The sequence below is a fragment of the Orbicella faveolata genome, unplaced genomic scaffold (genome assembly GCF_042242905.1).
Source record: "Orbicella faveolata isolate gen_17 unplaced genomic scaffold, um_ofav_v1 contig_1, whole genome shotgun sequence".
In the NCBI taxonomy this organism is placed as follows: domain Eukaryota; kingdom Metazoa; phylum Cnidaria; class Anthozoa; order Scleractinia; family Merulinidae; genus Orbicella; species Orbicella faveolata.
Genome location: NW_028301536.1, coordinates 5,418,775 through 5,440,000, shown reverse-complemented (window position 1 = coordinate 5,440,000; position 21,226 = coordinate 5,418,775). Strand labels below are relative to the sequence as shown.

Here is a 21,226-nt window from a genome sequence, read left to right as displayed (position 1 = left end):
AGACATCAGCATTGCTATGTTCTGTAGACGGTCGATATTCCACTCGGTAGCGGTAGGCCTGCAGAATTACTACCCAGCGTTGCATTCTAGCAGTTGCTAAGGTTGGTACTGCTGTTTTTGGACCCAAGATGGTCACTAAGGGCTTGTGGTCTGTATATAGGTGAAACGTACGACCATACAGGTACTTGTGGAATTTCCGGACTCCGAATACAATTGCTAAGGCCTCCTTCTCTATCTGGGAATAGTTTCTTTCACTCTTTGTAAGTGTTCTCGAGGCAAAAGCGATGGGACGCTCTTGTCCATCATCCATTACGTGTGAAATCACAGCGCCTACACCATACGGAGACTCATCACATGCTAGAATCAGCTTTCTCTCCTCATCATATGGAACCAATACTCTACCAGCCATAAGCTCAGATTTACTTTGCTGGAAAGCTTCTTCACACTCTTTTGTCCACTCCCACTTCCCTCCCTTTCGGAGCAGTTCATGTAATGGCTGGAGCAAGGTGGAAAGATTGACAATGAAATGGCCATAGTAATTCAGCAACCCTAAGTAGGAGCGCAGTTCTGCCAGATTCCTTGGACTTGGAGCTTCACTGATCGCTGCCATCTTCTCATCATTAGGGTGTCGGCCTTCCCCATCTACACGATAGCCTAGAAACTCTACACTCGGTACCATGAACTCACACTTGGACCACTTAGCTAAGATCCCATGCTTTTCTAGCCTGGTCAACACGTCGTCTAGTACTTGCAAGTGTTCATGGGCTTCTGTTCTGATCAGGATGTCATCAATACGCCAACGCACATTATCCATTCCTTGCAATATCTGATCCATAGTTGACTGAAACAGAGCAGGTGCAGAGGCAATACCATAGGTCAGACGCTGATAAGCATACAATCCTTTGTGAGTGTTCACAGTGAGGTAGTGTTGGCTCTCCGGGTTCAATTCCATCTGTTGATACGCATTTGACAAATCAATCGTGCTGAACACAGTTCCACTTCCTAACGTAGCAAATATATCTTCTGTGTCTGGCAATGGGTAAGGGTTGTCTAGAAGGACCTGGTTAACTGACACCTTGAAGTCACCACAGATGCGAATACATCCATCTTTCTTGGGCACACAGACAATTGGAGACGCCCAGTCACTACGTTCTATCTTCTTAACAACTCCTAGACTCTCCAAACGATCCAATTCTTCTTCCACTTTTTGGCGAAGTGCATAAGGAACTGGTCTGGCTTTGCACCGTCTTGCAACTTTATATCGGCCTTGAACCCTTTGATGGTTCCCAGTCCCTTGTCAAAAACATTTTTGTGCCGATTCAACACATCAGACAGTGTCAGCTTTGCTCACATGAAAGACACTGCTTCAGTTCAACTTGAGTTGCTCCAACCAATTTCTGCCTAGCAATGGGGGACCATCGCCATCAACAACAATCAAAGGTACCACCAGTTCCTGCTGTTCATAAACCACAGGCAAATGAACTTCACCACAAACAGGGATTCGGACACCATTGTAACCCTTTAACTTAACCTTGGTACTACGCAAGGGCCACTAATTAAACTGCTGATCATACAGGGCCTTAGGCAAGATAGACACTGTGGCTCCAGTATCCAATTGCATTTTGTAACTCTTCTGATCTAACATAACTGACACATGAATCGGGGAACGTCCAACCTTGCCAGAATCCTTCGCTGTAAAAATGCCCAGAACCTCATCATCATCTGTGTCCTCCTCAACCACTTCTTCTACAAATTTTGTCTCTCCAAATTTACTCTTTCTACCACTTGACTTGTTTCCAGATGCTGAATGGCTGCCAGGGTTGGTCTTGCATACACTTGCATAATGACCCACTTTCTTACACTTCATACACACACTTTGACGTGCTGGACAACATTTATCCTTGCTAAAATGTCCCTCTTGACCACATCGGTAGCATCTTCCCTGCCTTTTGTTCCCTTTTGGCTGCTTGGGAGGCTTTGGAGGGGGTGTTACAACAACTTCATTCACTCCCAGTGATTCCTCTGTTGAAGATGCAGAATCCTGTGCTCCCATTTTCTTAGCTTCAACGTCAACAGCTTCCATTGATCGAGCTACTTCTTGCACTTTCTCAAGAGTAAGATTTTCCTTTGCCAGCAATTTTCGCCTCAATTCCGACGATCAACATTTGTCAATAACTTGATCTCTAATGTCAATGTCTGGGGTCGTGAAATTACAATTCTTTGCTTGCTTCCTAAGCCTAGTTATGAATTGACCAACTGTTTCTCCGTCCTGTTGAGCCATGCTTCTGAATACATGTCGCTCGTACGGTTCATTAAGTTTGGTGACAAAATACGCGTTCAAAGTACGTGCCGTTTTCTCGAAATCAGTAGCCGTATCTTCTTCAAATTCCACACTCGGGCCTGGGTCACTCAGTGTCTCGTACAACTCCTGAACCTCTATTCCCGCGGTGTGAAGTAGCAAAGCCTTCTTTTGTGCATCGTTCATCACTCTTTTTGCCACAAGAAAGTATTGAAACGATTGAAGGCATTTCTTCCAACGTGGTCCCAATGCAGACGAATTTCCTTTGCCATCGAACGGAGCTACTCCTTGAATTTCGATGTTAACTGCCGCCATTCTTTGTTAGTTAGTCAACCCCGTCCTCGTAGCCAGTGTTAAATATCGGGAAACCTCCGGATGGCTTCTAATAGCTCTGATTAGGCCCGATGCAAACACACGCCACAAACAACTACATTTCAACTTGGCGGCCATACAAGAACAGGGTCCGCCCCTTTATTAAGCATGCGTAACAAAACCGCTGACCAATACATGACAGTTTGTCAACTTGAAGTTGGAGTCGATTAAGTAGTGTGGTGAGCTTTTGAAACTGACATTTCGAGTGTTAGCCCTTTATCAATTCGTCCTTGGTAATTGAAACTCTTTGAGTTTATCACTGAGCTCTGATGGAGGGCTAATGCTCAAAATGTCAGTTTCACAAACTTACTATAGCGGTTACTTTTCCTTTATCAATGTCAAGTTGACACATAGTAAAGTGTGTCACGTGCCTGCCAAGGCAACCCACATGATCTACAATGTAGTTTGTTAATAATTTCCCTGAAAGAATAGGTTGTGACTGCAATTGAAAAAATGTGAGTGTTTTTCCAAGACAAGCAAACAAACTGAAAGATATGTACCCATGATGGGAAACTGAAAATACGAGAAATAAAGAAATTTCACAGAATCCCTAGAAAGTTCATACCATTTTGAATTAGAATTAGAGGACTATTTTCATTACATGTACATCTCCATCATGTAATCATGTACTGCCTGTCCTCCAAATTTTTAATGAAAATTCCTAATAAATTGCTCTTCTTATAGCTAATATTTATAGCTGTATATATTTGATCTGCCCTATAAAAAAGAATGCAACCTCAAAGACTTTGATCATTGAATTTATTCTCACAAAGTTTGGGTTTTGGTCCGGGATTTTCATTTGAAGAAGGGTACGTATTCCCACAAGACTAATGCATAGTTCATTCAGTTTTCGTAGCAAAACTGCATGTAAATGCCTTAGAACCTCCTATCTACAGTAGCAAGCATGAGCCTTTAACAAAGGTGCAAAACCTAATTTTCTGGTTGTCCAAAATCTGAGTGACCCAGGTTATAAAATAACTAGTCCCTACAAGTTTTAAGCTGATTAACTGTTACTAACATATAAATTTTATGTGACACAGCTAATGAACATTGTATCTAATAAATGGAGCCTGCATGTTGTAATTTGTGTTAACTGAACTGTATAATTTTCTAGGTTGGCCTCTGAAGTCAACAGAGCTGTATTTACCGAACTTGTAGAGTCAATTTATAGTGACTATGGAGGGAAGGAGCAGTGCCCATAGTCTGTTGAACAGTTAAGAGGTATGTGCCTGGCACCCTGTCCTTAATGAAACACGATGATCACTGATCCCATTGCCGAATGTTTGTACTATCAACAGAAAAACACTGGAAATAAAGTCATAAGTATGTGTACTGTGCCTCTTGGGTTTTGGATGAAGTTTCCTTTAAAGTTTACAAGTGGTGTATTTTCCATTCTAATATAGATAGGACCCTGCGTGCACTTTGATTGGTCAAAAACCCATGTTTTATCAGAGTATAAAACATAGAAAAAGCATGTTTTATTGTTTTTTGCCACATTGCCTCTGTATCATAAAGCAAATAAAGAACCTTACGCCATGTATTCCACTGTGATAAAACACGACGGGCATTTGAGAACACACGAGGGAAATGTAGAAAACACAAGCCGCAGATGAGTGTTTTCTACATTTCCCTCCTGTTCTCAAATGCCCGTCGTGTTTTATCACTGAGTAATATACGGCTTAGGTTTCTTTATTTGTTAAATAAAACACTTGTGTGTTAATAACAAATGTGCATTGTGTCTTTTTTTTTTTTTTGCAATGGCAAGCTGACTGTTTGCTCAGGCTACAATTTAAGCAAAAACAGTGAAGAAGTTTATTATTAAAGTGTTTCTTTTAATTCTGCAGAATCAAGTGCAACATACTACAGGTCACTAACTGATGCAAAAACAAGAAGAACATTGTTCAGAACAAACGAACATAAAGCAACCTGTAGAAGGCAAGCAAGGAATAGAGATGTAAGTTTCAAATATAACGGGGTCATTCTTGTAGCCTTAAAACTGTTATCCACATACTAGTTAGCTAAAAGCTGGTGTCATTTGTAATGTGCAGTTCCAGAAAATATCCACACTTCCCTCAACAGATGGGATTTAAATTTTCCTGGGGGGTGGGGGCTCCCAAAGACCAAAAAGTTTAAATAAATGTACAAGGCTTATTTGGAATTTCCAGAGGGGTGCGGGCATCCAAGAAAATATCCCTTCCATGGGGGAGATATGGATATTTTCTGGAACTACACAATTATGTTTTGTGTATCCAAAATTCACCACAACTTAATGCATTATAATTTACCTGAAATCTTCTAGGGACAGTGGGACACAATCATCTCTGCACTGCTATTGATATCACATGTATGAAACAAGCAAGAAAAATTCTTATGATACTACAGAAAAACTAGATGGTGTTACTTGAGATTACAATATTTTTCAGGTAGTCTTAATATACTGATGTACTTATCATGTGCTTTTTTGTCAATTTTGCAGAAGCTTGGCCACAAGCTATCTGCCTTAAATAAAACAACTTGGAGTGAGCAAACAAAGGATGAGATAAAGCAAGTGCTCACAGTGGAGTATACAAGCTCTGATGAGAGCTCATATGAGCCAGATTCTGACTCTGAAGTCCCGCAGTTGCAAAATTACAAAGTGAAGCATTTGAAATGGGAGCGTGCAAGATTGACAAGTGTAAAACAAACACTGCACAATATATAGTTAAAGTCTCTTCCAAGGCAAATCCATGAATCAGTTATTCCTCGAGTACCACATTCACAGGAATCTGACAGGGAAATGCCATTAAATGTTAGAGATCGGGCTGCACGACAATCAGCACCAGCAAGGAGGCCTGTACCTGTGCCGCGTCAGTCCCCAGTATCACGCTCTCCTGCTGGTTCTCAAGCTTCAAGCAGCCTTTCTATAACATTTGAAGATCGGGTTCTAGACCCAGTACATGTAAGCACTCCTCGTTGTGCCAGGCAGCACTGAGAATGTACAATCATGTATGTGGAGTAAATTATCTTAAGCTGTGGTTATACTACAATCTGCCAGGAGTAACATTCCAACACTATGTCCAATCTCGATTTTCTGGTGATAGTTTTTCACTTTTCTAAGCGCAGGTGCTATAGTGTAGTAACAACACAGGTGAGGTTGACCTAAGTGGTTTATCATGGCTTTCCGGTATTTGAACTTGGAGGGGATACACCAAGTATGCCTTTTAAATGGAATGATGTAGTGTAGCCACAGCTATTGTCACATTCAAATATTAATGATTTCACTTGCGTGCATTTACACCACCAGTCAGATTATAGCTAGAAAGGTTATTTACCTGGCATGAAATTGTTCTTCTTACACCTGCTTTTAGCTAAGAGAAATAATATTGTAACATTGGAGCCATTTCTACTGCCTCCAGTACAGTGAGTATTTTGTAAGTTTCAGTTCTATGAATTTGGTTCAAATATTTTTAAGTTTCTTGACTTGTGCCAGCAACATTGGACTATGCCAGTTGTTGTCTTTTGTGCCTAAAGGTGGTCGAACACAGTTTTTGCGCGCGCTTTTGCTGATGCAATTCAGCGCGCGCACAAGGATTGCAAAAAACAAACATGCCGTCAATAGAGCGATCATTTTATTTACTCAACCCCGCACTATCTGTGCTATTTTTCTCTATAATTGAACGCGGTGTATTGATGGCTTTAGTCTTTCATCATAAATATATGTTAGAAAAGGTAAAGATGCAAAGAACTCAGCAATTCTTAGCTTTTTTCTTTGTTACCGAAAGAACCCAGTTAAATGCAGCGCATGCGTAGTAAGTCAAAAAATTGCGATTGAATGAAAATTTGCTCTTCGGAAATATGCCTATTTCTCGAGAACCACTCATTAGAATTTCACGAAATTTGGCACGAAAATACTTTAGGAAATAAGTAACTGGAGTATTGAAAATAATTGAACTTTAACAAAGGAAACTCTAGATATTCCGGTAAACCTTCAACAAGGGATAATTAAAGATCTCTGTTAAATTATTAGCAAAATGGTCTTAACTTGTGAGAATCGTTACAAGCTTGGTGCATGTAAATTATAAAGAAAATCTAATGACTAGATTTTCTACAAATAAACAAAACCGATTTTAAAGGCCTGTTTATTTTTATTCGTGTTGCCATGGCGATGGCACATACGTCAGTTTAACTATCAAAAAACCAACGTTCGTGTTGTTAACTAGCTTGCTGCCATTTTTGGCGACCGAGGATCAAGGGTTGTAGAGAAAAAGGTGAATGGAACATAGGTATCATAAACTGTGTTCAGCCACCTTAAGCATTTCATCATAAGGTTCTTAATTTAATGATTGCTGTTTGGACTTTGTATATATAGATTATTTTATTTCATATGATGATTATTATTACCATTCCTTAATATAAAAGTGCACAATGTATTAATAACTTATTGCCAGTGAGAAGGGCGAGTCTTCAATTCTGAATATTAGAATCCCTTTTAGTGCTAGGATGTAAACAATGGTATTAACTCAAATGAACTGTTTCATTTGAATTGTATATACGATACTAAATTTAGGTTGTTGGGTACAAAGGATTGTGCTTTTGCCTAATGATGTTGTTTTCAGCTTACAATTAATAGTATATGGACTTAATCTTCTGGCTAGTTTTGTAGTTATTTTGGGTTCAATTTGTAGAAGACATTTATTTAGGAAGTTTGTCACCTAAACTTGAAATAAGTAATCTTACATTATCAAAGTAGTTGTTTCGCGCTGAGAAAAGGAACCGGGCCATTTTCTTTTTTGGTAAATTACTCAGCATTTATATGGTTTTTGATGCCCGTAAAGGAGTATGAAAGGATGTCTTTCTAGCGTTTTAAAATGCTTTACCCCCCAATTATGGCTATAGTAAAGTTAAACTTTACAGTGAACATGACGTGTCCGTAAAGCCGCATGAAAGGATGTCTTTACAACCCTTTAAAAGGACTTTACGGACATAGTAAACTACAGCTTTACGCGACGTGTCCGTAAAGCCGTATGAAAGGATGTTATTACAGCGCTTTAAAAGGACTTTACGGACATAGTAAAGTACAGCTTTACGCGGCCTGTCCGTAAAGCCGTGTGAAAGGATACTGTTCTGCGGCATTCTGTAATAACTACGTATTTTGTAATAACTTACGCATTTTGTAATAACTACGCATTTTGTAATACCTTACGCATTTTGTAAAGTTTTGTAAAGTAAAAGTTGCAGCATTTTGTAATTACCTGCAGTATTTTGTTTTAAATACAAACGACGCATTTTGTAATAAGTGTTGCAGCATTTTGTAATGAACGTTAGTCTACGCAATTTGTAATAACGTGGTGACGCAAATTGTAATAAGTCTCTTCACGCGATAACGTCACGAAGCATACAGATTGGCGGGATTCCCTTCAACAATATAGCTTGTCAAATGCTCTCTTTAAGCAGATATCGGGAGCTAAACGACCCACATACTTCTATGTAAATCTATATTTTCAACAAGCATGTGGCATAATTTTAGCCCGAAAGGTGTATAAATTTTGTAAAATAAAATTCTTAATTCCTTAAAAATTTCCTAAATCTTTAGAATGGAGAATGGAATATCACCAGGTGAAATAGTTCCACCCATTGTCACGCAAATGTTGACGTTTTATTACTTTCTTTTTCGTGAACCTAACTTGATTCCAAGAATAGGACAAAAAAATGAGGAAAAAGAACTAATCTAAAAAATCGATCAGTTCTAAAAATGTTTTTGTTGCACGATTTGATACCATTCAAGAAGTTCAACATCTTCTTTTAATAAAGAGAGCTATGTGGAGAGTGCGTTACTGGCACCCCTGCCGCGGAAACCCTGTCACTGCATAAAATGGCAGAATTGAGCAAGCGTAACTCCTGGCATTCCTCATAGCAGACCGCTCAAAATGGTTTTATATGGCGTTTATCTCCTCTGGCTTTGTTGTAGTTTCCAGTTGGTTCAAGCTGGAGAAAAGTAAAAAAGGGCGCGAGAAGCTTTCACGCATACGATGGATGATGAAACCTACGAAACTCTACTACTGCTTGTCCAGGGAAAGTTTAACGTCCTGGTGAATCAACGGACACGGTTACAGAAGAGTGCTGTCGTGCGGTTCTGGAGAAGGAGAGACCTCTTTGCTCTTGGTCCTGAAGAGAGTCCTACCTTATACTTTAATGGAAAGAAAGCTGTGAAAACATCCGATGTATCTAGAATTGTTGGTAAAACATTCAAAGAAACTAAGTCGGGGGGATATAAAAAGCTAAAACATAGAGCCGCAGATAGCTATGCTGGGCTTACTGAACGGCAGATACGACTTGTTACTTCGAACAACATCAAGTATCGTATTTACAACGCGGTATTTAAGAACAAAGTCTTACCGAAACCTGTTAGAGCTAAACATGTACACTCACAGCACCAAATTGATTTGATAGACTTGACCAAGCAACTCAACTCGTCGAGTTTGCTAGTAAGACTTTCCGCTATGTCCTTTCTGCGATGGACGTGTTTAGTCGTTATCTGTGGCTCGCACCACTGGAAAAGAAGTCAAGTTGTTGCATTGCAAGGAATCTGCAAAAGATATATGAAGAACATGGACCACCAGATCGTCTGGCCCCTCAAGTGGACTGGTATTAGAGGTGAAAGCTTTCTTCAATAGCAATCGTTGGCACAATGTTTGGCTTGTGCTATATGCCCTAGGTTTGGGCTGGTTTCGAATTAAGAAAATTTTCTGGCGAAAGTAAGACATGGAAAGACATGATCATGGACTGCTGTTGTTGTTGTCGTTAGTGTCGTTGTTAAATTTTGCCACACAGCAAATGTCTACATTCTAGTTCTAGTTTATTCACTGACAAAGGAGTCTCACATAATAAGTGATCGTTAAGATAATTTTCATATAAAATGTAATGATTAATTATTGAGTTAATTAAATATGATAATGTAAAATTAAATAGAAATAAAGCTCCTGTTCAAAGTATTAGCATTGTAATGTAATTTACCCACTTTCGCGTGCATCTACTGTACAAATACCCATGCAGATACTGTACTCATATTCAGTTTTAAAGAATCCTACAATAATATAATAACCAATTTTCCATCAGGTTGGTGTTGAAGGGAATCTAGCCAATCTGTATGCTTCGTGAAATTATCGTGTGAAGAGACTTATTACAATTTGCGTCACCAACGTTATTACAAATTGCGTAGACTAACGTTTATTACAAAATGCTGCAACTCTTATTACAAAATACGTCGTTTTCATTTAATACAAAATACTGTAGGTAATTACAAAATGCTGCAACTTTTATTACAAAATGCGTAGTTATTACAAAATGCCGCAGAACAGACGCCTTTACAGCGCTTTAAAAGGGCTTTACGGACATGTAAAGTACAGCTTTACGCAACTTAACGATGCAGTAAAGTTCCGTAGATGTATCCCCTTATGCGTCATTACAGAACCCCGTAAAGAAGCGTAAAGTTCAATTTTACGATTTCGTAAAGATCCGTAAAGTTCCGTAAATATGAGCTTTACGGCAGCTTTACAGAACAGTAAAGTTGCTATTTCGTGCTGTGTCATAGAGGTCATCGTGTAGCAAGCTTTCAATATAACTATGATAATCTTTGTGAAGGTTTTTGATTTTCATGCAATTTGAGTGCGTTTGCTTTCCGACTTCAACACTCACATTCGGGCATTGCTTAATTTTTTCGAGCAAGACGGTCCCCGCCCCCCAAGTCCGAAGGTGCCCGTACGCTTATGCATTCTTGGGTGTGGCTGGCTGGGTGCCGGTCCCTATTAGCCTGCATAGCACGGTCGGCCAAGCTGTCCTACAAAGAAAAAGACAAGGTTTTTCAGCCAAAAAGTCCTGTGTCTGTGACCCATGTCATGACTACATGTCTACTCTAGAGAGCAAAATGACGCCTACACCAGTGTAAAATTTCACACCCTTTTCATAAATCCACACATGTATACGTACTGCATAATTAAGGTCACTTGTTGAAAACTCGATTAAGTTAGGAAGCTTCTATCAAAAAAAATGGGCAAATATTCCCTTTTAAGGGCCCATTAACTGATCATTTTAAGCCGCTGCTAAGGAAAATTTATTCTCATATAACCTCGTCATTTTTAGTTAGATCCGAGTTAATTCACGTGTTTTAACTTTCTAATTATCAGTAACTGAAAGTGATGAGGTCATCAGGTCACGCCCATGGTCACTGACGTGACTACTAAAATTCTGCAAACAATTTAAGCCTCCCAAGCATATTACTGTATCGCGATTATTTTCATTGATTTAACATTTTAATTTTTCGCTCTATTACGCTTTGCATACATTTTGTTTCATTTCTAAAAGTTGATGTTTTGGGAGAATTTTAAAATAATGAAAAATTCGTAATTTTCTGAAAAAAAAGTATGATTTTACAAAACGAAATGTATAGCTAAGTTTTTAACATTGATCTTAGTCATAGCTTGTCAAAGGGGGTGGATTTAATGAAAATCCGCTTTGCCTTTACCATTTAAAGAAACCGGATGTGCCCCAAACATCTATCTGAAGTTACCCTATCAGCGTGTGCACAGTTCAAACCAATAGCAGCATTGAGATCAAACAAAGCTAGTCGAAGTACATGATAGCCCCATGGAGATAGTTTTTTTCCTTTTCCCTTTGTTTTTCTCTTATTTTGTTTTTGCTAAAACATAAAGAAATAAAAACATCTAAATGAAACGGAATTTGCAAGTTGTTGAATTGTTGACATTTTTCGCGCTCAGGCTGACCCAAGTAACCCGAAGTTAAGTTTCACCTACTTGGCAACGCTCACCAGCGCGCGCATAAATCGGTTAATGGGACCTTATTAACCCAGACTTTAAGGTGAATGCGAAGTAATTTATTTTATTTTTCGTTATTATCAATATTTATGACCTTTTCATAACGTTGTGTCTTGTGACTTGACAACAAGAAGATTGACAAGAACAACAAGACATTAGTTGATTTACGGACAAAGTGTGTCAGTGAACCTGATACATCAGAAGAAACAAAGCAATGGAACATGAAGAGTATGCCTGTCACTGCAACAAGCCAGGTAAACATTGTTTCAACAAAGAGAGGATTGGTATAAGATAATATTATTGAGGCTTTAATGGGAAAGCGGAACATTATCTCAATAATTTTGTTGCCTTCCATCTACCCTATCGTCTCTCGAGTTAATTTCTAGTCCTTTATATATATAGATATATATATAATAAAGTGTATTATCGTTTGCCTCACGATGTAGTCACTTGAGATGTAGATCGCGACGTTTCGACTGCTTACTGCTAACCTTCTTCAGGCGATAAGGTCGACTGATTGCACGGTATCATTTATATCACAAAGGTCGGCTGTGATTGGTGCATTTCGATCCTCCTATTGTTCCATTGTTCCGGCGAGTAGCCGTTCCCTCAGCGGTCCGCTGTTGTACCGTTCTCCTGTTGTTGTGTTTCTTGATCGTGGGTATCCATGCTTCAGGAATTTCGATACCACTATCCCTGTTGATGTTATTAGGGTGAAGTCTTATGTGAATAGCTTCCTTGACCCTACGTGTGTACCAGTGAGGATCTCGATCAATAAACTTGACATCATTCCAGATAGGATAGTGGCCGGTCTCGTGGGTGTGTTCAGAAACGGCGGAGGTCTGGGTACGGGCGAGTCGTATATCCCTGTCGTGTTCTTTGATCCTCTCCTGCATAGATCTCCAAAAATCTCGCAAAAGGTGAAGTAAACATTGGTGAAGATTTTCCAATATATTTACCAATGGTCATTGAGCCTGAGGTGATCAAATTTTCTACTATACTTTTCTGAGGTAAATATCAAGAACTACAAAATAACGGACTAAAACACGGAACCGCAGACGCGATAAGTCGTTTGTTTTCTCATATGCAGCTGTAGTGATCATCAGCTTTACTCATCGAGTTAGGCATTAAAACAAACAAGCAAGTCTCTGCGAAAAATAAATTTATGCGGTTCCTTTGCTATATCGTTATTGACTTCATTCACAGTTTTACTTAGCGTCTAAACTCGAGTAGCACGTGCACCAGTTTGAAGAAAACTAATTTTTGGTCTTTCGATCTGACCTGCTGGCGATCAAGGAAACCAGTGCGTCTACGATATCTTAGATGCCTCGAATACAAATTCTTGAAAACACTAGTCATTTTGGAACTTGCCCATACTTTCACATATATCTAACCTGGTGTGATGTCTTTGGAATAAATAAACGAAAATTACATTCAGCAACTGTTAGCCATGTTTAGTTGCCAAGGCCAACTTAGGAACCAAGCTTCAATAATGTTATATTCGCCGCCTAGCGTACAATTTTTAAATTCACCTCTGGATTTAAACTAAAATATTTTAGCACATAATGATCTGATTGATTTGGTATCTCTAGCTAATGAGAATAATGAGAATTATTCACCTACTACGGAGTGAATAACGCGCGATTCAACCAAGAAAAAAGCCTTTGTTTCGCCAGTGTTTCTGAATTGAAAATGGTTACAATACAAAACGAAGTAGAACCAGAAAATACAAAGGAGGCTACGAAACTTGGCCCAAAAGTTGTCAAAGGACAGGAAAGACTTCAATTTTCGCCAAAGTCCTGAGCACACAGTGTAATTTCATGTTGATCCTTCGCGAACCGCTCTTTCAATTTCCATTTCAAATCAAAAAGAAAACTCTTGAACGGTGAATTTGTTTTGCAACCAGACTTTCCATTAAGATTGCTGATTTAAACGTTGTTTAAAGACCATTTCGCTAGCTTGTGATGAGGATTTTCTCGAAAGGTCAACTAGCTTTGCGGTGTTTGATAATCCTGTGAATAGCTTCGCGCATGTTTCCTGCTGCTTGAGCGTTTTCTACGTATGAATTGAGAGGTCAATGAAATCAACTTTTAAGATTTTTTTTCGTCTGTTTTTAAGATTACTTCGTGTGTGTATACTAAAATACTTATACTTTACAATCTCGGTTAATAGCGGCGTAATATTTACCTCACCATTCCGTCGCTCGGTATATATTCTGCCTCTATTCACCTCGATTTCAAAGAAAAATTGTTAAATATAGACAAATATACTACTATACAGCTTTTAATATCCAATGGGATCATCTTTTTCATCACGTCTTGGCACTTTGATGTAACTGACTGTATTTTGTATATAAAAGCTTCTATCGATGTTTACAATTTGTCATTAATCACGATTATTTTCGTCTAATAGAAAAGGGCAGAATCTTTACTAAAAACTGCAAAAGACGAAATGGGAGACAAATGTGAAGAAGGAAACGCCTATCAAGGACAGAAGGAATTGAAAAGAGCCATTGAACAAATTCAACGCATTCTAAAAATTTTCAAAGAAGTGGGAGACAAAGCCGGAGAAGGAAGCGCCTATAGTAATCTTGGCATTGCTTATCAAAGTCTCGAGGATTTCAAAACAGCCATCCATTACCATGAACGTCATCTAAAAATTGCCAAAGAAGTTGGAAACAAAGCTGAAGAAGGAATGGCCTATGGTTATCTTGGCAACGCTTATCAAAGTTTGGGGGATTTTAAAGCAGCCATCGATTACCATAAACGTGATCTTAAAATTGCTAAGGAAGTTGGAAACAAAGCTGAAGAAGGAATGGCCTATGGCAATCTTGGCAACGCTTATCAGCGTCTGGGGAATTTTAAAACAGCCATCGATTATCATGAACGTCATCTTATAATTGCCAAAGAAATTGGAGACAACGCTGGAGAGGGAGGGGCCTATGGTAATCTTGGCATTGCTTATCAAAGTCTGTGGGATTTTAAAACAGCCATTGATTACCATGAACGTAATCTAAAAATTGCCAAAAAAGTTGGAGGAAAAGCTAGAGAAGGAAGGGCCTATGGTAATCTTGGCAACGCTTATGGAAGTCTGGGGGATTTTAAAACAGCCATGGATTACCATGAACGTCATCTTAAAATTGCCAAAGAAGTTGGAGACAAAGCTGGAGAAGGAGGAGCCTATGGCAATCTTGGCAACACTTATCGAAGTCTGGGGGATTTTAAAACAGCCATCGATTATCATGAACGTCATCTAAAAATTGCCAAAGAAGTTGGAGACAAAGCTGGAGAAGGAAGGGCCTATGGTAATCTTGGCAATGCTTATCTAAGTCTGGGGGATTTCAAAATAGCCATCGATTATCATGAACGTTATCTAAAAGTTGTCAAAGAAGTGAGAGACAAAGCTGAGGAAGGAAGCGCCTATGGTAGTCTTGGCATTACTTATCGAAATCTGGAAGATTTCAAAAGAGCCATCGATTGCCATGAACGTCATCTAAAAATTGCCAAAGAAGTTGGAAACAACGTTGGAGAAGGAATGGCCTATAGTAATCTTGGCAACGCTTATCAAAGTGTGGGGGATTTCAAAACAGCCATCGATTATCATGAACGTTATCTAAGAATTGTCAAAGAAGTGGGAAACAAAGCTGGAGAAGGAATGGCCTATGGTAATCTCGGCAATGCTCATCAAAGTCTGGGGGATTTCAAAACAGCCATGGAGTACCATAAACGTCGTCTAAAAATTGCCAAACAAGTTGGAGACAAAGATGGAGAAGGAAGGGCATCTGGTAATCTTGGCAACGCTTATCAAAGTCTGGGGGATTTAAAAACAGCCATGGATTATCATGAACGTTATCTAAAAGTTGTCAGAGAAGTTGGAGACAAAGTTGGAGAAGGAATGGTCTATGGTTATCTTGGCAATGCTTACCAAAGTCGGGGGGATTTTAAGGCAGCCATCGATTACCATGAACGTGATCTTAAAATTGCCAAGGAAGTTGGAGACAAAGCTGAAGAAGGAATGGCCTATGGCAATCTTGGCAACGCTTATCAGCGTCTGGGGAATTTTAAAACAGCCATCGATTATCATGAACGTCATCTTATAATTGCCAAAGAAATTGGAGACAACGCTGGAGAGGGAGGGGCCTATGGTAATCTTGGCAACACTTATCAAAGTCTGGGGAATTTTAAAACAGCCATCGATTACCATGAACGTAATCTAAAAATTGCCAAAAAAGTTGGAGGAAAAGCTAGAGAAGGAAGGGCCTATGGTAATCTCGGCAACGCTTATCAAAGTCTGGGTGATTTTAAAACAGCCATGGATTACCATGAACGTCGCCTTAAAATTGCCAAAGAAGTTGGAGACAAAGCTGGAGAGGGAGTAGCCTATGGCAATCTTGGCAACACTTATCGAAGTCTGGGGGATTTTAAAACAGCCATCGATTATCATGAACGTCATCTAAAAATTGCCAAAGAAGTTGGAGACAAAGCTGGAGAAGGAAGGGCCTATGGTAATCTTGGCAAAGCCTATCTAAGTCTGGGGGATTTCAAAACAGCCGTCGATTATCATGAACGCTATTTAAAAGTTGTCAAAGAAGTGGGAGACAAAGCTGAAGAAGGAAGCGCCTATGGTAGTCTTGGCATTACTTATCGAAATCTGGGAGATTTCAAAAGAGCCATCGATTGCCATAAACGTCATCTAAAAATTGCCAAAGGAGTTGGAAACAAAGCAGGAGAAGGACTGGCCTATGGTAATCTTGGCAACGCTTATCAAAGTGTGGGGGATTTCAAAACAGCCATCGATTATCAGGAACGTTATCTAAAAATTGTCAAAGAAGTGGGAAACAAAGCTGGAGAAGGAATGGCCTATGGTAATCTTGGCAACGTTCATCAAAGTCTGGGGGATTTCAAAACAGCCATGGAGTACCATAAACGTCGTCTAAAAATTGCCAAACAACTTGGAGACAAAGATGGAGAAGGAAGGGCATCTGGTAATCTTGGCAACGTTCATCAAAGTCTGGGGGATTTCAAAACAGCCATGGATTACCATGAACGTCATCTTAAAATTGCCAAAGAAGTTGGAGACAAAGCTGGAGAGGGAGTAGCCTATGGCAATCTTGGCAACACTTATCGAAGTCTGGGGGATTTCAAAAGAGCCATCGATTGCCATGAACGTCATCTAAAAATTGCCAAAGAAGTTGGAGACAAGGCTGGAGAAGGACTGGCCTATGGTAATCTTGGCAACGCTTATCAAAGTGTGGGGGATTTCAAAACAGCCATGGATTATCATGAACGTTATCTAGAAGTTGTCAAAGAAGTGGGAGACAAAGCTAGAGAAGGAAGGGCCTATGGTAATCTTGGCATTGCTTGTCGAAGTCTCGGCGATTTCAAAACAGCCATCGATTGCCATGAACGTCATCTAAAAATTGCCAAAGAAGTTGGAAACAAAGCTGGAGAAGGAAGGGCCTATGGTAATCTTGGCAACGCTTATCAAGGTCTCGGGGATTTCAAAACAGCTACCGAGTACCATGAACATCATCTAAAAATTGCCAAACAAGTTGGAGACAAAGCTGGAGAAGGAAGGGCCTGTGGTAATCTTGGCAACGCTTATCAAAGTATGGGGGATTTCAAAACAGCCATGGATTATCATGAACGTTATCTAAAAGTTGTCAAAGAAGTGGGAGACAAAGCTGGAGAAGGAATGGCCTATGGTAATCTTGGCATTGCTTATCGAAGTCTTGGCGATTTCAAAACAGCCATCAATTGCCATGAACGTCATCTAAAAATTGTCAAAGAAGTTGGAAACAAAGCTGAAGAAGGAACGGCCTATGGTAGTCTTGGCAACGCTTATCAAAGTTTGGGGGATTTCAAAACAGCCATCGATTACCATGAACGTTATCTAAAAATTTCCAAAGAAGTTGGTGACAAAGCTGGGGAAGGAAAGGCCAATGGTAGTCTTGGCAACGCCTATCAAAGTCTGGGGTATTTCAAAATAGCTATTGACTACCATGAACGTCATCTAAAAATTGCCAAAGAAGTTGGAGACAAAGCTGGAGAAGGAAGGGCCTATGGTAATCTTGGCAACGTTTATCAAGGTCTCGGCGATTTCAAAACAGCTACCGAGTACCATGAACATCATCTAAAAATTGCCAAACAAGTTGGAAACAAAGCTGAAGAAGGAACGGCCTATGGTAGTCTTGGCAACGCTTATCAAAGTTTGGGGGATTTCAAAACAGCCATCGATTACCATGAACGTTATCTAAAAATTGCCAAAGAAGTTGGTGACAAAGCTGGGGAAGGAAAGGCCAATGGTAGTCTTGGCAACGCCTATCAAAGTCTGGGGTATTTCAAAATAGCTATTGACTACCATGAACGTCATTTAAGAATTGTCAAAGAAGTGGGAGACAAAGCTGATGCAGGAACTGCTTATGGTAATCTTGGCAACGCTTATGCAAGGCTGGGGGATTTAAAAACAGCCATCGATTTCCATGCACGTCATCTGAAAATTGCCAAAGAAGTTGGAGACAAAGCTAGGGAAGGAATGGCCTATGGTAATCTTGGCAACGCTTATCAAAGTCTGGAGGATTTCAAAACAGCCATCGATTTCCATGAACGTCATCTGAAAATTGCCAAAGAAGTTGGAGACAAAGCTAGAGAAGGAATGGCCTATGGTAATCTTGGCAACGCTTATCAAAGTCTGGGGGATTTCAAAACAGCCACTGCTTATCATGAACGTTATCTAAAAATTGTCAAAGAAGTGGGAGACAAAGCTGGAACTGCAACATCGTTCTTTAATCTTGGCAGAGATTTTGAATTACAACGGTCCCTGCCCAAGGCTCTTGAATGCTTTCATTCCAGTGTGAGAATGTTTAACATCGTTAGGCATGAGCTGAAAGGTAAAGATGAGTGGAAAATTAGCTACCGCAATATGTATGAAATGGCATACACTAGTCTGTGGCGTCTGTTATTAAAACAAGGCGACGTAGAGAAGGCTTTAAATGCTGCTGAACAAGCGCGTGCACAAGCTCTGAATGATCTCATGGAATTAAACTATGGGTTCCAAACATCTCAATCTCAGGTACCTCATCTAGAAGAAAGTACATGCCGCTCACTCAGTTTCCCTCGATCGGTTACCGTTTTTATAGCAATTGATGAACAAGAAATTGTGTTCTGGGTTGTTCAAGACGGAAAACACGTGGAATTGAGAAAAAAGGAATTTAGTCATGACAGTTTATTGAATTTGAACGACTTCCTGAAGTCTTTAATTGTGACTGCCTCTCAGGAAATTGGTGTCAGAGCTGGTCTGAAATGCGAGGATCGCTCACTGGATAAACTAACAGATGAACAGATGGCAGATGAAAGGTCTCCACAGACACCACCCAAGCCTGTTCCGTTCCAGATGAAGACTCTAAGAACACTTTATGACGTCATCATTGACCCTATTGCAGACTTTCTCCGTGGCGATGAACTTATCTTGGTCCCTGAAGGCTCATTATGTCTGGCCCCTTTTGCTGCATTCGTGGACTCTAACTCCGTGTATTTATGCGATGTTTGTAGGATCCGAGTGATTCCGTCGCTCACCAGTTTGAAACTGATCACAGATTCTCCGGCTGGTTACCACAGCAAGGCAGGGATGCTTCTAGTGGGTGACCCGTGGGTGCAAGAGGTTTTCATCAAAGGGAAAACATTGGAACAGCTGCCATGCGCCAGGAAAGAAGTACAGATGATTGGTAGAATCTTTAACACCAAACCCCTCACTGGAAGAGAGGCAACAAAGGATGAAGTGTTAAGACGGCTTCCATCAGCTGCTTTAATACACATTGCAGCGCATGGTAAAATGGAAACAGGAGAAGTTGCCTTGGCACCAAACACTACACGAGCATCCCAGAAACCTGCGAATGAAGACTTCCTTTTAACCATGAGAGACGTAAGAAGTGCTCAAATTCGTGCAAGGCTAGTGGTGTTAAGTTGCTGTCATAGTGGTCGTGGAGAGATTAAGGCTGAGGGAGTTGTTGGCATTGCACGAGCTTTTCTGGGTGCCGGTGCTCGTGCTGTCCTGGTGTCCCTGTGGGCGATTGATGACGATGCCACCCTGGAGTTTATGAAAAGTTTCTACTCACACTTGGTAAAAGGGATCAGTGCCACTGAATCATTGAACAAAGCCATGAAGCATATGAGAAAATCTGCCCAGTTTAATAAAGTGAAGCACTGGGCTCCGTTTGAGTTGATTGGAGACGACGTCACAATGGAATTTGGTGGAATGGAATAAATGTCTCTGCCTGTAAGTGGGAATGTGTGTAGTAGTTACGTGAAAATATTATCAGGGTACAAATGTTAGGTTTGCCAACATATAAATATCACTTAACTCGGGCCTTAGAAACTCAGTGGTGAAACTGCGGGAAAATATCTGAAACATTATTGCACTTAGTAACGTGAAGTTATTTAAATAGCAGAGTGTTAAAAGGGCGTGCATAATACATTTTTGACAGCAGTTTGAGTTCATTAGATATAGCTATGACAGTTCTTTGTTCAAAAGATAGCTATATTATTTAAATTATGGAAAGCGTAACGTTAAAACCTGACTGGCGCTACGTGTGAATACTTCCTTGATGAAATGATTCCTCTATGTGAAAGATATATTTAGCACTGAGTGTGACTGTACCAGGTTTTTACTGACGCAAATTACTTAAACAATTTTGACGTGTTGTTCATATTTACCCCTTAGGTACGGAGCGTGGAAACTGTGTATAGCGAAGAAGTGACCAAAAAGCAGAATCTCGATCAAGACGTGTATCTACTAATTTGATATGAAGCTGTTTTCTTCACAAGAAAAAAACTCTCAACAAACTTATAAAAGATACTGTTTAACATACATAACTAAGTGCAAATTCTAACTTAGGAGAAAATCAATGATTTAAAACTTTCCCAGACTATAGGTTTTGTAGATATTCAGTGCGATTATCGATGAGAATGAGGTCGATCCAGCGACTTTTTGTCAAGATATATTGATTTCAACGTGAATAGACAACCCACTCTGAGCTACAAAATAATAAGTCAAAGACAGAACTATTTTAAGGATTAGGTGTTTTTTGATACACGTTTCATTTGAGCTGTTAACCAGCAGCTTGTAGATAAGTAATGAGTTGGACTCTGCAAGTATAATGCAAATAGCAATGTTTGAGTATTTTTCAATACAATCAACAGCCTTGAGAGTCGTGTTCCTTAGGCGTTGTACAGTAAGTTGTACAATCTGTTTGGAGAAACTGTTTTTTTCATGCCGTTTTTACCTTCAAACATGTCGTATCAACAGTGTATAAAATATCCTCCGAATATTTGTTTTTTATTAAAGCGGACGAAAATTCAGCACGTAATCATCTCTCTTGGATAACTAAGGACACAAATGAACAGCTTTATATTACACGTCAAACTGTTTTATTCCTTCTTGTACCTAGTTGAACTGTATGTTAATTATCCTGCTATGCTAGAGGAATTCTTAGCTGACTAGATCATTGGCCGACTTTTATTTTACAGCGCTTTCTCCGGTCTCACTTTTGTACCCGTCCCTACCAATGTAAGGTTATGGGTAGCGCCGTCATTCTTGTCGAGAATTTTGTTGTCGTGCAATCGCGATCAATTCTGATTTTATCACTTGCCTCAGTGAAGCTGACCTCATAAAAAGAGACACAGGACTTATTAACAGTTTATGCGCATAAAACCTGACTCTGCACAATCTCTAGGGCTCCATACACGGT

General features: G+C 39.7%; 1 protein-coding gene and 1 pseudogene across 2 annotated transcripts in view; both read left to right on the top strand.

The window, feature by feature from the left end:
- The window catches only part of LOC149117815 (uncharacterized), an 81,453-nt gene extending 60,608 nt beyond the window's left edge, over positions 1-20,845 (top strand). Inside the window, exons 6-8 of the mRNA XM_089298779.1 lie at positions 11,616-11,717; positions 11,982-12,005; positions 14,098-20,845. Of these exons, the coding sequence (XP_089154905.1) occupies positions 11,616-11,717; positions 11,982-12,005; positions 14,098-19,743 (5,772 nt within the window). The 3' untranslated portion in view covers positions 19,744-20,845. The remainder of the gene's footprint in view (positions 1-11,615; positions 11,718-11,981; positions 12,006-14,097) is intronic.
- Positions 3,784-5,731, top strand: LOC149117816 (uncharacterized; annotated as a pseudogene). Its single transcript, XR_016205607.1, has 3 exons — positions 3,784-3,892; positions 4,516-4,625; positions 5,148-5,731. The product of XR_016205607.1 is annotated as an uncharacterized LOC149117816 (transcript).
- Positions 20,846-21,226: the final 381 nt, after the last annotated feature.